This window comes from Melanostigma gelatinosum (genome assembly GCF_949748355.1).
Source record: "Melanostigma gelatinosum genome assembly, chromosome: 1".
Taxonomy (NCBI): domain Eukaryota; kingdom Metazoa; phylum Chordata; class Actinopteri; order Perciformes; family Zoarcidae; genus Melanostigma; species Melanostigma gelatinosum.
In genome coordinates this window covers 8466618-8483162 of record NC_136634.1, presented here as the reverse complement: position 1 = coordinate 8483162, position 16545 = coordinate 8466618, and the positions used below count along the sequence as shown (strand labels likewise).

The window sequence follows — 16545 nt, the reverse complement described above, 5'->3', positions numbered from 1 at the left end:
GAAATGTATCTGCTGACATTGTATCTAACAATGTACCGTGAGGGGCATCGTTACAGCTGCCAGCCAATATCTTCCCGTCAGTGATTACTGTGTTGATTGTCTTTTGGTGCCAGATGAAATATGTTTCCTTGTTCTATCAGCTGCATCATCTGTTTTATCTTCATCTATGATCAATTTGACTGCAGACGAAGCAATCGAGCATTAACCTTATCTCCCAGGTGGGAGTACTTTAGGAGCCATGTTTTTTTAGGTCTTTTTTTTTAGGCATTTTATTGATTTTTAGAAAAAGGAACATTCTCCTGTGTGTGTGTGTGCAGCGTCTGAGGCGGAGTCTCCACCCTGGTCTTCTGAGGAGGATCTCTTCCACGTGGACCACCACCACCTCCGCCACAGGCCTGCCCACCATTGAGCCTGGGCCCGTCCGAAGGGACCGCAGCGCCAGCATCAAACCCTACCATGAAGCACTCGCCTGCAGGTAGAGCTACAGCTGAACAACTGATGTTTCATTCTTCTCTCAGCATCCTATCCTCAGAAACTTACTTTTACTTGTGCTCCAGTTGCTCCCCAGAGGGAGCGACATGGAAAAAAACTATTTTGTATTTCAGTACACTAATTAGGTCCTGCTGTGCAAGATTCTACCATAGTTACACATAACTATGGTGCAATTGCTTTAAGGAGGACTCCTACCATGGCTAGCACAGTATGGCGCATCACTCTCAGGGTTTAGAGGTTTATTCCCAGCAGTGTGGCTGTAGTTATACCAAAGAGAGCTTGAGTGAACAGTAATGGCGCAGCAGTTCGGAAGAGGATGTGTGTGCATGGGAGCCAGAATGGAAATATGCCCCACAGGCGAACGCATTAACCTGAATAACTAAGACACACAAAAACTCTCTGCACGCTGTGCTGAAGACAGCACGAGACGCTACACAGAAGTATCATGGTTCAGAAGTAGATATGAATGCATGTGATACCATTTTTATTTAGTTTTATTTTTTATATATACTTGTAATGCAATAAAATCATGAATCAGTACAACCACAAAATGTCACGTATATTTACATATATTTGCAATTACTATTAAGTGGTGACTGTTTTCAAGTAAAGTAAAAATGTATTTGAATATATAGATATGTATCAAATGTTGGGGGGGCGTTGGATAGGATATGTGTCAGTACTGATGAGCGTTTGTGTGCATTCATGGGTTTGTGTGTGCATGAAAGCGTGTGTACGAATACAGATGCAGTGAATCAGTAGAAATGCCAAGACACGACAGACCCATGTTGTAACAAATAACAGCAAATAATAATTCCATGTTTTGTTAGAAAATAACATCGATGCATTGAAACTAGAATAAACACAATTTATTAGAGTGGTTATGATTACTCAGTAAAACATTTCAGCATAATTTACTGTGAGAGCAGCGATTGCATTCCTGACAATTACTTTGTGATTACTGTGACGTTATGTTTGGATTATCTTAGAGCAGCTTCATGAATTTCAAAAGAGGCGAAACATTGGAGATTCGACTTGAAAATGTTCAGCTGTGCATGATCGTGTGTACTTGAATATGAGTTATCGTGCAGACAATGTTTTTATGATGTGGATGCACAAGCAGTACCAGACAGCACATGCTCCCTGTCTCTAAAATATTAAGTATCTCTCAACAAGAAAGAGTCTCTTCGTTTTTCATCTGCCGTATTCAGTTTCTCCCTTGTGGAGTTCGTGTCACAGGCATGAAAGTCCTCAGATGAAGATCAGCGTTAGTCTGTAAATGCAGACGCTGCTGAGGCGTCTCTGTGCTGCCAAGCAGCGCCACGGATGCCATGTTAGTACATGGTGTAGGTTTCTGTATGTGTGTGTACGTGTTGTTGTCGTTAGTTAGTTTGACTTTCAAATGTTGCAAAAGAACTTTTGTCAGATCTCTAAACTGAAGCTGGAGCTCAATTATTAACGGGAAAAGAACTTCAGAAAGCCACGTCTGACGCCTGACTCATACAGAACAACAGTTGATGTATCTCGTTTCTCGCTGACTGTATTTTAGGCTGGTATTAAGACGTATTTAATTCTAATAAATGAAGATATATGCATAATAAAACCTGTCAATTTCAGACTGAATACATCTCACTAGATCAGGAGGGTATTGGCTCAATGCACTGTTAACTATAGTTTGTATAGTGCTATTGCTCAGTTTGTGATCCTTACCTGACCCTCAAGTAGTGTTGGATTCAAATATTAGGTGCAGTTATATTTCTGGCTTTTTACCTTATTGGCAGTCCAGTGCTTACATACAGGAGAAGGTCCTCTTTCTGAATGTTCCCTGCAAACTTCGTACATTCTTTGCTGACCACTAAGAAAGCACATTACTTGCAAATTCTGGGGGTTCAGGTGAGATGATTTAACATCACTCAGCACTCTGCAGACAGCTTTCCAGACACGTTTCTCCGTATTCAGCTGACCAGAACGTATTCTTTGAATTGTAGAAATGCTTTAGAAAGAGCTCATGGTGACGTGTGACTGCCTCATACTAATAAAAACTCGTACTAATGACACAGCACTTTTACAAAGACTCACCTGCCGACTCACTCTTAAGATCTGTGTTTTAAATCATTCATCAATATCTGTTACTGAACAATTAAATATGAAGTTAAAATATCTCAAGAAAACTTTCAACAAGGTTACAAACTTTTAAAATGGCTTCAGTCAGGGAGGAGTCTTCAACACACATTATTTATCTGTGGACAACATAACTGTCACATTGTGTATCTGCTGGTTGATGAAAAGCGAGTGGTTTGGTTTTTTTTTTTTATTCTCTCATAAACAATCAATACATAACACACTTGTTAAAATATGTACACAACAAAAACGTGGGACATGGAGATGCAGAGGCAAACATTTAGAGAAATAAAACAAAACATGAATTGCATATTACACATGCAAGGTGTCATGCATACAACTGAGACCTTAATGTTAAATTGCCGTAATAGAATAGATTAATTCATAGAAAAACTGATTAAAAAGAAGTCTACTTCTGTTGACTACAGTATATATTCAACCTTCAGCTCAACATTATATTGTTTACTGCGCTTAGTAAAAAAATGATCTGCACACCGTCTCGTCTCGTGTCTAGAGCCCTCCAAAGAACTGCGTCTGTCAGTGACCTGTTTGGGTCTGTTTGCACATTGACAGTGTGACACTTGAACAAGTTCTGTAAATGTAAGCACACTGAGCAGCTTCTGTACACAAAGCCCTGTCGCCTGGTCTTAAAGCTCAGCCCGGCCCAGCAGCAGGCCCCAGCTATGGCCACTTATGGTGGTGTGAGTATAAACAAACACCTGGGCCTCTCCCCAGTCACCGCAACCTCACAATTAACACACACACACACACACACACACACACACACGCTTAGACACACTTTCACAGCTGCTTCTTTTGGCAGGGGTTATACAGACACAATTGGAGAGAACAGAGAGTCTCTGGGTTTAGTTTACTGCAGCTGAGAGGGCTCTCTTCGCAGCAACACTTCATTTGCATTTTGTTTTAGTCATTTGGCTCTTTTCCAGACGCCTAAAAATAAAAAAGAGAGGTGGTTCAGGCTTCCGTGACAAACTTAAACAGGGCCAGTGCCTACTGACAACCACTTGCCGTTTTTGGCGTTAAAACTGTGATGGTTCGATGAGCAATCGGCAACCTGCCAACACATCATCTCTTAAGTGGGCTTTAACACAACAATCACAAGTGTTGGGAAGTAGTAGGGAGTGTTTTCTGTCATTTATGTACTTTAACCTGTATTTGTTGTGCTTTTTCGAGAGCTGGCCAAGACGCAGTAACATCTGAATTCATTCACAGATCAAACAAACCACCGATAATAATTTATGACATGTAATGTGTCCCATCAGAAGAGTGAGAGGCAGAAATGGTTGGGTGAAAGAGAGAGAGAACACATGGAGGGGAGAAAATGAGCACATGGCTTCAATTGCCTTCTCTCTGCTCCATCATCAAATCTGTACAATCTTAATTAGGACATTAGGCTTCTTTTTTTCCCTCCCTCCTTTTTCCATCATGTCAGCTTTCAGTGACGTACGTTGTTAAGATGGAATAACATCAACTTCAAAGCTACAATATCGCCTTTTTTTATCACACAGAGCCGGTAAAAAGGGGGGCGATTGAATACCTTCTATTTCCCTGAGCTCCGGCCACTGTGCTGTTATCTTCTTCACGTCATCTGGCTTGAGACGAGGTAGATTACTGAAAGCAGAAATAATGGCTGCTGTGTTTATCCTGGCCTGGACACTGTCCGTTTGGGCTGTGAACCAAAGGTAATCTGTCAACCTGCTGTGAGTGGTTGAGTATAAAATCTTGGAGTAAACTGCAGCGGATAGGGGAGCGGGCGGAGGCCAGTTGGAGCTCATTGCATGGCTCGAAACTATTCAGATAAGCAACATGGAAAATGCAGACAATGTTGCAATTCATACAGTATTTCCTATTGCAGGATAATTAACTGGATGAAGGTTTATTCTGGAGAATACCAAGGTGCTTTTGTATGAGAACAGGAGTCGTTTTCTACTTCAGAGAAAAACGTAACTGTCGACAATCCACACTGGCTGTATTAACATTTGTTAAAATGATGTGTGAGGCGAGAAAGCGACTTTGACCTTTGACCTTTGCATCATTAGTCTCGTTGTTTCTTTGACCGAACAAACATATTTGCAGACAGCAGTTACAGTCTTCCCAAAGTTATCAGGCCAAAGAAATGATTTCCTTTGAGACACGGTTGAAACGTAAACAAAGGATACGTGTATTTTGTCTCGCGACAGTTAAATTACTGTAACTACAGTGCTAACCACTGTAACTACTCTTAAGAAGTTTTTCTGTGATAAAAGCAGAGTCACTCGATACATGACTGACAGATTCCTCGAGTGGAGGCGGCCGGCTTTCTTATTTACATTCAGTGCCGAAGGCTCAATGTCAGGAGCTGAGGTTATTCTGCTGCATTAGCAGAAGAGGAAGAGTGTCTGCCAGTTCTTCAACTTTCATTAAAAGTAAACCTTTTAAGCCAAGCGCTGCTGCCTGCCCAGACCCCCCTGACAATAATGTACTAACTGTTCGCCCGCCAAACGATCAAACTATTTTATATTCCACACCTGCTAGGCATTACACACAGTGGTCCAACCTGGCCATGCAAACACAACAGAACTGCCTTTGTTGGGGCCTCAGGGCCATTAGGCAGGGTGGGTACAGCTCAAAAGTGTTCAAGAAGCAATTTATCAGAAGGAGATAGACACACTACAGGACTTTGTGCTCCCTGTGACACCATGCTCTAACGGCAGGCATTTCCTGCCCCGAAAAGGCAGGTTTTACAACATTTAGAGAGAGGTATTTTAATTGGAAACACCTACATGTACAGTTTGACAGTGGCCTCGGTGGAGAAACATGGAAAAGCTGTTGAGAGCAGCTCGGGAGGCTTACACTGATTTGTCATGAAGCTCAAAGAGGGTGGGCTCAATTTCTTATGAGTCATTTATAACAGCGCCAGTACCAGCAACTGTTTCGAATTGGTTTGGTTGCTTAATCTCATTGCATTGTGTTAAGTGTGCATCCATTATGTTCATTAATGAGTATTCTTCTTGGAGCATCTGTACAACATCTGTTTCATGTGGGGACAGCACAGTAGGAATCCCATTAAAAAATGTTTCTTGACAACTTCTGCCAACCGGTTAGATATCAAAGACAGATGTAGTGAATGGCGTTATTCCCAATTCTTTGGCGCAGCTACAGACAGCAAAGGCTTGCAAATTTTGCTCTCTACAAACAAACACACATGTACAGTACCCGTCTGCATTTGTCCCCCAATGTTTTTTTATTTGAACATTTTCTTTGGACAGTTTTTTTTGGTTTTTAATCATCTGTTCTGAATTTTATCTCATCCTACAAAAACTACATTACTTATTCTGGCATTTGATTTGCAGATGTTTTAATACACATTTGGATGCAATATGTCTTCGAAGAAGACACATTTGACCCAGAATTTATTTTGATTTTTTTTACATTTAGCAGTTTTTCAGTGTGTAGTTTCATAGCATTGAGGTTGAACATGTTTTTCTTTAAAGATCATTCAAATTGATTCATTCTGACATATATATATATATATATATATATATATATATATATATATATATATATATATATATATATATATATATATACATATATATATACATATATATATATATATGTATATATATATATATATATATATATATATATATATATATATATATATATATATATATACATATATATATATATATGTATATACATATATATATATATATGTATATATATATATATATATATATATATGCAGTTGTCTGAGATGCAACACAGCACCAGCTGCAAATACCCCAGAAATACAACAGGGAACGTGAAATATAACATTTCCCTTTAATGCACTTCATCTCTAACCTGTTGCACCCCTCTTGTCTGCAGCTGTGGGAGACCATACATCAGACTGAGCCATGGGGAGGGTTCTATAGACAAGGGAGACAGGATACCACGGTCAGGTATGCTCTCAGTCTTCTTCCCTCCTGTCACTACCACCACTACCTCCCAGCAGCAAAGTCGGCACATATACTTTATCTCTTCTCAGACTGCCTGCACCTATTACAATGTGCTGATATAGGAGTCAAATATATACAGTAGATATATTAAAATAAAAAAAAAAATGTATGTTCCAATCTGAACGGCTGCATAAAACCCTCAAAATCAAATTCCATCCCAAGTATTACTTTTGTTGTTACAGGAAAAATATAAATAATTCCAATGTATCTTGTGTCTGTTTATTTTTAATTGTTGGTGCTCCATACCTAACTGGACTAGCCTAGATGTTGTAATGTTAAATCAATATCATTTCAAGATAATAATCATTTAAAGGTGACCATCAGATGTTGGTCTCATGTTGTATGCATCAGTTTATCAGTTTCGTCTCGGCCGCAGTGTGACATCTCTTTGTTTTTGTCTTTTACTAGCGGAGGACCAAGTGGTGGCGTCATCAGACTATGAGAGCACCAACGAAGCCAACCACAGTGACAGCAGTGATGTAGCACACACAGAGGAGGACACAGAGGAAGGAAAAAACCCCGCCCAGAATGTCCTCCTCCACCCACTAATACCTCCTGAGGTAAGGCGAGGCAGTACGACTGCTCTTACAATAGAACTCTGTTAATAAGACGCAACACACCTGCAATCGCACTCGTCATATCGGGACATTATTAACATCGTATCTGTTTGTCTCAATGCTTTTCAGCACTTGTCACAGGACAAACCAATTATGGCTCCAGAGCCGTTAGTTATGGAGGACCTAGAGCCTTTGATGAGTCAGCTAAATAATTGGAACTTCCCCATCTTCAGTTTGATGGAGAAGACAAATGGGAAATGTGGACGGATCCTCAGTCAGGTGAGCACATCTGAGAACACCAACGATTAAGCTCATCATGATTGTTTGCATAATGATGGAGAAATGTCCAGCAATAAAATGCTTGAAAGTAATAAAAACTGCTGAGTAACATTGTGTTTGTCAGCATTTATGAATGGATGGACTAGCGTGTGATTGCAGAGATGATTATACACCTCTTAAATGTGATGTGATGATTAGCCGAGCCTTGTGATGTTCACAGGCCCTCTTTTTTGTCTTTCAGGTCTCCTACAGGCTCTTTGAAGACACTGGCCTGTTTGAGACCTTCAAGATCCCTGTAAATGAATTCATGAACTACTTCCATGCCCTTGAGAATGGTTACAGAGACATACCATGTAAGCTTGAACCACTCTCTCCTCCTGTTTTTGAGTTTGCTTCAGTTTTCTTATAGTCGTGTGTTGCAGCTGTAACAATGTAACCAGCCACTAGAGGGAGATGTCATACCATCATATGACTGTTTACAGCCTTTATGTCGTGACAAGAAACATAAGCAGCCTAACAGTGCGCCCTGGTGGGGAAGATCTGACAGACTTTTTTAAAAATTAATTTTCTGACCCAGATCACAACCGGGTCCACGCCACAGATGTGCTTCATGCGGTCTGGTACCTCACCACGCAGGCTGTGCCTGGTCTGCCCAGCCTCATCACTGACCACGGCTCCGCCAGTGACTCAGGTGTGTCCGTTAGTACATACGTGCAGACATTTGCATGTCCTGGTGGGAGTGCTGGTGTGTATGTGAATCCATCACGCAATAAAAGTGTGTTAGAAGTTGTCACATTAAGAACATATGAGCTCTGCATACCTTTTTGTCGAGTTTTCTAACTTTTAATAAGTCATGTATTATCATAAGGACTGTCTATATGTAGGTCAGACTTTTTTATTTATTTTTTACCATCTGCCTGCAGCTTCACTGTGAGCCATCTCATTAATGTCGGAGCATCAAACCTGCAGGAGAGTGTGTGTTCTTATCCTACTCACAGTTTGTCCCATCTTACTCAGGCTTTTGGCACTTGCAGTTACGTACCAAACACCATTTGAAGTGTAGAACTCCATGAAATTGCAGGCAGATTAGAGTTCCCTCTCACTCATATTTCCATATTCTCATTTGTATGCCTTACTGGGGCCATCCCTTTGATCCACATATAAGTGGATTTGAATGTTCAAGTGTGTGTTACTGTGTGTGTGTGTGTGTGTGTGTGCGCGTGTGTTTGTGCTCCAGAGTCCGTATTTAGTCATGTGCACAAGAAAGTACATTGTGTGTTTGTGTAAATTCTGCCACCTTGCTCTTCAACCTCCTCTCTTTGTCTGGTCCCCGGCGGCTAGACTCCGACAGTGGAATAACACACAGGCATATGGGCTTCCTGGTTTCAAAGACCTACACTGTGTCAGAAGATGGTTACGGCTGCCTGTCAGGCCTCATACCTGCTCTGGAGCTCATGGCCCTTTATGTGGCCGCTGCAATGCACGACTACGACCACCCTGGGCGGACCAATGCTTTCCTCGTGGCCACCAGTGCCCCACAGGTACTCGTGTTATTCAGCCAAGACAATGACATCTGATTTCGAGCAAAGTCAGTAGAAGTCTAATCGCTTAATTCACTGTTACACACTCGGTTTTTCTTTGTAATCAACAAGTTGATCATTTGATTGGCAATTTTCTTCCACTTTGTCTGTTGCACTGGCAAACCTGACGCAAATCATCAATCTTTGACAGCATGATCAGACAATCACCAGTTACAGTAGCTGCCCGTGGCTTTCATGAATTGATAAGTAATGAGGAGGAAATGTCAGTGTTGGATTTGTAAAGTTCTGTTGAGATTTGCAGAGTATCTTCTGTCTAGACATGCGTCCTAAACGTAGGTAAACACACCGTCATAACACTGAAATATTGCTTATCAATCAGGAGGTAACATTGTAGTGCAGTGGCTCTATTCCTCTTGGCAATACCAACACACTAGAAACATTTTAGTCATCTACAGCATCCACGCTCAGTGTACATGCAGGAATGCTGGATTCACATACAGTCATTTCTGTACTTGTACATTTAAATGTGAAGTGTTTGTGTGTTTGCAGGCAGTGCTTTACAATGATCGATCCGTCCTGGAAAACCACCACGCTGCCTCAGCTTGGAACCTCTTCATGTCGCAGCCGGAGTACAACTTCCTCGTCAACCTGAACCACGGGGAGTTCAAGCGTTTCCGTTTCCTGGTCATTGAGGCCATATTGGCCACTGATCTGAAGAAACACTTTGACTTCCTAGCTGAGTTCAATGCCAAGGTAGTTCTACAATCAATTGTTTGACATTAAATGTTCAAATATGTGACTTTTAGATCTGAAGAGTTCATGAACGTCGTGATTAAATCTTATGAAAATGTTAAGTTGACGTCATGAATTTAAAAACTTCTCGGATTGTTCATTGACCTTTGGATTTAAGTCATTTGGGGGGTTTTGGATTATAGGTCAACTCTACGAATACCTTCCCTAAATGTTTACGTTTTCATTTATTTAGTTGTCTTTGGAAACGAGGCTGAATGATGAATTTTCCGGACGAACTTTAAATTGTAGCAGTATTATTCAGTTGTATGAGTCCAAAGTATGAGAGGCGCTTGTCTCAAACATTCATACCTCATTTATTGAAAGAGAAATGTCCAGCGGTTTTCGAAGAACAGGTCTGTTTGTGCAGAACATTGCAGCACTTGGAGTATGTTCCGCTCAAGTTCACGACACAAAGTGCCCTGCAGCTTTTCAAGAACTGCAGACAGAATGTTGGCTTTGGATTTGAGGTTTTTCCATTTTGAGTATTCGTACAGTGGTGCTGCTCGATGGCCAGGGCCTGTCAGCTAGCACTGAGCTTGCTGGCTTGGCAGCAAAAGTAACAGCAATGTCTCTTACTGTAGTGCACCCCGCTCTGCTCTTCCTTGAAACAAATTTGCTTTCTGTGAAGTACCCATCAAGTTTCTCACTCGATCTCGTCGGCTTGTTGAATTATTAGTTGAGAATGATACGACCGCTGCTCCCTCTTCAGATCTGAAGCTCATAAAGCAAAACTAGAAATAACAAATGTGTCGTTATCAATGCAAGCGGTAAGCTCATGTGTTTGAGAGCTACGGCGTCTGTAGAAATAAGTTAATAATCAAAAAGTGCACATTTAGTTATATCTTACACAAACTATGAGTGGTCAAAATGTATTCAAAGCAGGAATGAAAACCTCTCCACTTTATCAGGAGCAAGTCTGTTCATGTAACTCATCATAAGAGTGGGAGGTACAATTAAAACCTTCGAGACATTCAAATGAATGCACAGTCTTTGAACAAGATTAATGGCACCACATGAACATAATACCCACATATCAAATGCTGACAACATATTTGACTCTGTTAAATATTAAATGTCTGTCTGTCGATCCCATAGGTGGGTGATGATCCATCCACGGGTATTGATTGGTCGAATGAGAACGACAGGTTGCTGGTCTGCCAGATGTGCATTAAACTGGCTGACATCAACGGGCCTCTGAAGCACAAGGACCTGCATCTGCGATGGACCGAGGGCATCGTCAACGAGTTCTATGAACAGGTGTGTGAACTGTCCCCAATGGGAACTGAGACCTTGTTTGTATTTGTTTAAGTAGAGATCAATCTATTGTCATGTTTACATGAAGAGGGAAACGAACACGTGTTCAGTATAACACACTGTCCGATGTGGTAAATGTTTTGGTGTCTGTGTTATTGTCATTTCTGAGGACGTCATTTTATCATTTTAAATTTTGGTTTATATAAATATTATAACATATATGTTATTCTGTCTTTAAATTAAATCCAACCCAAGCTTCTCGTCGTTTAAGTTTAGTATTTAGTATTTGTGATGTTTTTTGTTGTTGTTTGAGATTTACATTTCGTAGAAGCAAATGGACAGAACACATTTATAGTTTTGATCTTTTCATGGGATTTGTTTAACAAAAATAAAGAATAAAGACAGCACATAGAAAATTGCCAACCTTATCATATCAGCACCAAAACTATACGCCTTATCTTAATCTTAACATGCATATCATACCCATAATTTAAACTTTCACCCTGAAACCAACCTCTAAACCTCTTCACTTTAATCAGATCCCTCGCCAACTAGAATTTCCTCACTATGCAAATGTATAAAAATATAACTGGTGAAACACAAACAAATATACACATTCACATACAGAGTGGGTAAATATACCGTATTTAATCTACTTGAATTTGTCTCAAATAAAGTAGAGGAGCAGAACAGAAGGACTCCTGTCTGTGTGTCTCAGAAGTTCATTATATTTAGCCTCAAAGAAGCAAGTACAGTTATGTATTCTACTTTTGCATTTACATGTTATTTACTTAAGCCGAGGAAACAGTAGCCATATTAAAGGACTCTTGTAGTGTTGGCTCTGTTGTCAGTGTAATAAAATAATGTGTAATTGTGGCCTCATGTTGAATATACTTTCAGTGACCACCTTATTAGGTACACTTGTACAATCTATTCACAATAATGTCAGGAAGTAAAGTGACATTTTTTTATCAACCTGACAAAATGACGTTATTGTGGGAAGAAAAGAAAAGGCAACACTGTAACTTCTTTACATTCCAATAGAATGTAAAGAAGTTACATTGTATTAGAATGTAACTTCTTTACATTCTTTTAGAATGTAAAGACGCTACAGTGTATAGAATGATTCTATTGAAGTTATTCCTTTTTTAATCACTTTAAAAGAGTGATTATAGCTGATTTAACTTACAGACATGACATTGATCTTCTCATGTCACTCTCTTTATACAATGATATCAATTCATCCCCGTTTTATTGATATCTTACGAAAAGTTTGATGAGTCTGTTTTTGCTTGTTACATTCTGTCTTTTCAAAATAAACTTCCATCTTCACAGGAGACAACGAAGGTTTCTATTGCGATTCAACACAACAGCTCTGCCATCATTTTTACCTTGACTAAGTTCATCATGTTCAGTTTTTGTTGGATACCAAATTCAAGTATATGTTTATTACTGAGGTAATAGTTAGAGGTGGTGTTGTAATGGACTACTTTACTGTATATTATGGCTACAACACTTAAAAGTGTAATTCAATTCAAATCAATTAATTCAAGTGTACCTAATAAAGTGGCCACAGTGCTGCTACTGATCAACTGAACCCAATGCCATGCTCAGTGACCTTTGTTACAGTACAGTAAGCTCAAGCTCAGGCCCTTATGGACCTTATGTGCTAGTATGCGTTGTTCAGGTGGAGCAGAAGCCTGTGATTACACTGACCTCTTTGAGAGTCCACCAACTTTAAAAAAATAAAAAAGCGGCAAAGCAATGCAACTTCTCGTCAATACAGAACATGTTCAGGCATGCATACAAAGCATACACACCATCAAACACATACACGTTGTTATGGAGCACAAGAAAACATGTCGACAGAGCCTTGAGGATAAGATTTGTCCGCCATGCTGACAGAATCGCTGAAATTGATTCTGTTGTGTGAACTAGGATCTGGGTGTCTTGAATCTGAAACGCAATGCTGGATGCATCTCTGGGCTTACAGCGCCTTACACTACACATATAGTCCTACTCCCAAATATGAGCAGTCTTGTATTTATGTGGATAGCTCTGTGCGAATACAGCTGACCACCATTATTCATCACACTGTTTCTTAAACATATCTCATAGACATGAGATAGCTTACCTTGCAATGCCTCTGAAATCTACCCAGCTGTTTAGGACGTAGTAATGGTGGCAGCTGGATCTCAGAGCGCCGCCTCCTCTTCTTTTATGTACGCTCACCTGTCAAGAAATTCCAACAATTTGCAGATCTGCATTCTTAATCTTGTAGTGAAACAAATAATTCGACAGACATTGGCTTGCCATCTTTCCCACGTATGCATTTCGGCCTGAATGACTCAGTTCTTTTGTATGTTGGAAGGTGAATCGTGCCATGTCTTGACATTCATGAACTAATGTGGGCCATGCTTCATGTAGGGCGATGAGGAGTCCAGCCAGGGCCTCACGATCAGCCCCTTCATGGACCGAGCGGCACCACAGTTAGCCAAACTCCAGGAATCATTCATCACACACATTGTGGGACCGCTGTGCAACTCCTACGACTCAGCCAGCCTCATTCCTGGACGATGGGTGGAGCCCAACCCGGAGGCAGAGGAGCCAGAGATCACCGAGAATGAGGAGGAGGACGATGAGGACACGGCAGAGGAAGACACGTCCACCAGCTCAGAAGCATCACGTAAGAACTTGTCTAAAACGATAAACCTGAAGCAGTCGCACAAGCATAAAGAGGAAGTGATCAGAGATATGTGAACTTTTGCATGAAATTGCTTGTTATAGCCACGTACTCTCTTTAAAGGGATTTCATTCGTTTTAATAATTATATGAAATACAGAAACAGAGAAGAGTGGTGAGTGACACTGGTTGAGCTAACATTTCTTTTCCAGAGAAAGGAACATCCAAGAACAGAAGGAAAGTCTTCTGCCAGATCACCCACCACCTGCTGGAGAACCACGAGATGTGGAAGAAGGTGATCGCGGACGAGGCCCAGAAACAGGGCCAAGGAGCAGAATCTGTCCATTTAAACAATGTAGCCGAGCCAATCCTGGCTATTCACGAGGAGGAGGAGGAGCCAGGCAGCAGAGAGGAGCTCGTAGACGGAGAGGATCCAGAGGAGGGGGTGGAGGAGCCAGAGTGGCCCGTTTCTCCGCAGGAGGACTCTAAACCTCCAGTGGAACTAGCGGAGGGGGACCCACAGTGAAACAGCCTATTGGAAATATGGCGCCAGTCAGGGCAAGGACATGAAGAAGTATTTCTTGTTTTCTTATCCTATCAACTGACTCCTGTCTTTGCCAGCACTTCACTTTGACACAACACTGTAGATGTTTGGGAAATGTGTGCCTATACAGAAAAAAAGAAAACAGGGTGGGAAAATTTGTGCTTTACACATTTGATCTGAATATCTGGTTTCACCAAACAGTTAAAGGAGCTTTCCATTTTGCAATACAGGATTATTTGTGTACTTTGGGATACAGACTCTTTTGCTACTGTCGAGAGAAGAGGAAAACTGCTCGCACAGACCTCAACCCAATGTGGTAACACAGGACTGCAGAAATTTGCTGCCAATTTATACATAATTATTTTCTGAATGCAATTATATATATAGACATCACAGTTACTTGTACTTGTGTTTCAATTTTAGCAAGAGTTTTTGAGGTCTCACATGGGCCATAATATGTTTTCTTTTTCTATATATGGATTATAAAGGGAGTCAATCAAATGAGGAACATTGGCGTATCATTTATTCCTTCCAACTTCAGCCAAAATGAATCACTCACCCGTAGGATTTAGCATATGAACTCAAATGATAGCACTTTTTTGTCTTACATTTGTTGCCAAATGAAGTACTTCATACGATTTGGTGTAGACATATGACTTCATGGTTGGAGACTCAAGGCTCCTTACACTCCTGTATTTGTGTGCGTGTGTGTCTGCATGTTTAAATTAGTGCGCTCAAATGCACAGTCCTTCTGCAGAGAACATCGATAGATTGAGCAGATTTATCCGGGCCACCTCTGGTCTCCAGCCCCAAGGTGAATATAGCGGTCATTACAGGGTTCACTGTTTCTAATGTAGTGCAGAGTTCTGCTCTGACGAGGAGACAAAGGGAAGTTGGAAATGAATCTGTACTGAATACAAAACCATAAAGGGAATACAGTACACAGAACATACAGTAATACCACCAAAGTGTTAAGGGACAAACAACTGCATTCTTAAAACACAAAGAACGAACTAAATATATTCAACAAAAGTCACTCAAATAAATGAGATGGAAAATCATACAAAGTTCTTTGAAGATGGCCATAGGTAGACGAACTAATACACTGTCCTACAACTTCTTTGTCTTTTTATTTGTTTGTGTTTTGCAATTTTTGACTCTCTGACTATGTATTTGGATTCAGTGTGCTGTATTATCGTCTTTATTTACTGGTTCTCATTATGTAAAAACCTGCAAATGATGCTGACCTTTAACCCTCAGGAAAAACTCAACTGTTGAAATTCAAAGTAAACATCTGTATCACCTGTGAGGACAGTAAGTTACAGTTACAGTTACAAATGTGCAGGGATACTAAGCTAGTTTTCAATATGTTCATAAAAGGCCAAGAGCCTTTATGCCACAACCCCTTTGACGATTATAACATCTTTGCATCGAAAGTAGAAAATATTGCTCTTAATGTATTAATGTAATGGATATACATTGCAGTAAAAGTTTGATTTTTAGTAATGGCCAAGACGACAGTGATGGCATGCAGTATGTCTTATTTAACTTTTACTCTTTGAAACATCAAGTTTGTCATTTGGAATTCCTCCCAATGTTCCTTTTCTTATACTTAGTCCTTGTGAATTCATTCATGCAAAATGCCACTGAAGAATATCCCACTTTGCTTCAATACTTCACATTCACATAGAAAAAGTGTTTGAGAGACCATAACTAGATCTTGAGTTGAACAAGTGAAGTGCTCTACACCGAGTCACACACGAGTGCAGTGAGGCAATATGTTCCGATGACCTACATGCACATTTGAATCTCTTGTGCGCTGGTATCTCATCTCAGACTGTACCACATCTCTCCTCCACACTCTCATTTCTTTACACTGATCTATAAAAGGCTGCACAGAACACAAGTCAACCTGTAGACAGGCTATGACAGAGCTTTCCTGTGATGTAACTTGCAATGGCTGTAGAGCTTCAGGCCCTTGTGTCCTGCATTGATATGCTCTCATATCACCCAATGTTCCCAGCTGTGGTGACTACATCCGTAACGGCCTGTTAACTGCTGCCCTGACGCGCCTCTCTGCTACAGTGGAAAGGGGAAGAGGACGAACTCAGGAACTGCAGCTTTTAGGCCAAGCAAGTTGAATATAATTGGTTGACCCACAGAAAGGCATCAGACAGCAAATCAGATCAAACTAGAGGCAGCCACTGAATGCATTGCCTCACTCATTGTATTTTATATACAAAATCCCTCCTGTTTTCTCTATGTTGCCTGTAATTCAT

The 16545-nt window shown here is 40.6% G+C and overlaps 1 protein-coding gene across 1 annotated transcript in view; it reads left to right on the top strand.

Annotated features, from left to right (window-relative positions):
• LOC306784376 (cGMP-inhibited 3',5'-cyclic phosphodiesterase 3A-like) overlaps positions 1-14767 on the top strand; it is a gene marked incomplete at its 5' end in the record, with an annotated part of 57897 nt that extends 43130 nt beyond the window's left edge. Inside the window, 11 exons of the mRNA XM_079278319.1 lie at positions 318-475; positions 6487-6560; positions 7026-7177; positions 7316-7453; positions 7695-7806; positions 8031-8144; positions 8795-8994; positions 9544-9747; positions 10882-11043; positions 13468-13726; positions 13935-14767. Coding sequence (XP_079134445.1) covers positions 318-475; positions 6487-6560; positions 7026-7177; positions 7316-7453; positions 7695-7806; positions 8031-8144; positions 8795-8994; positions 9544-9747; positions 10882-11043; positions 13468-13726; positions 13935-14248 — 1887 coding nt within the window. The 3' untranslated portion in view covers positions 14249-14767. The remainder of the gene's footprint in view (positions 1-317; positions 476-6486; positions 6561-7025; positions 7178-7315; positions 7454-7694; positions 7807-8030; positions 8145-8794; positions 8995-9543; positions 9748-10881; positions 11044-13467; positions 13727-13934) is intronic.
• Positions 14768-16545: the final 1778 nt, after the last annotated feature.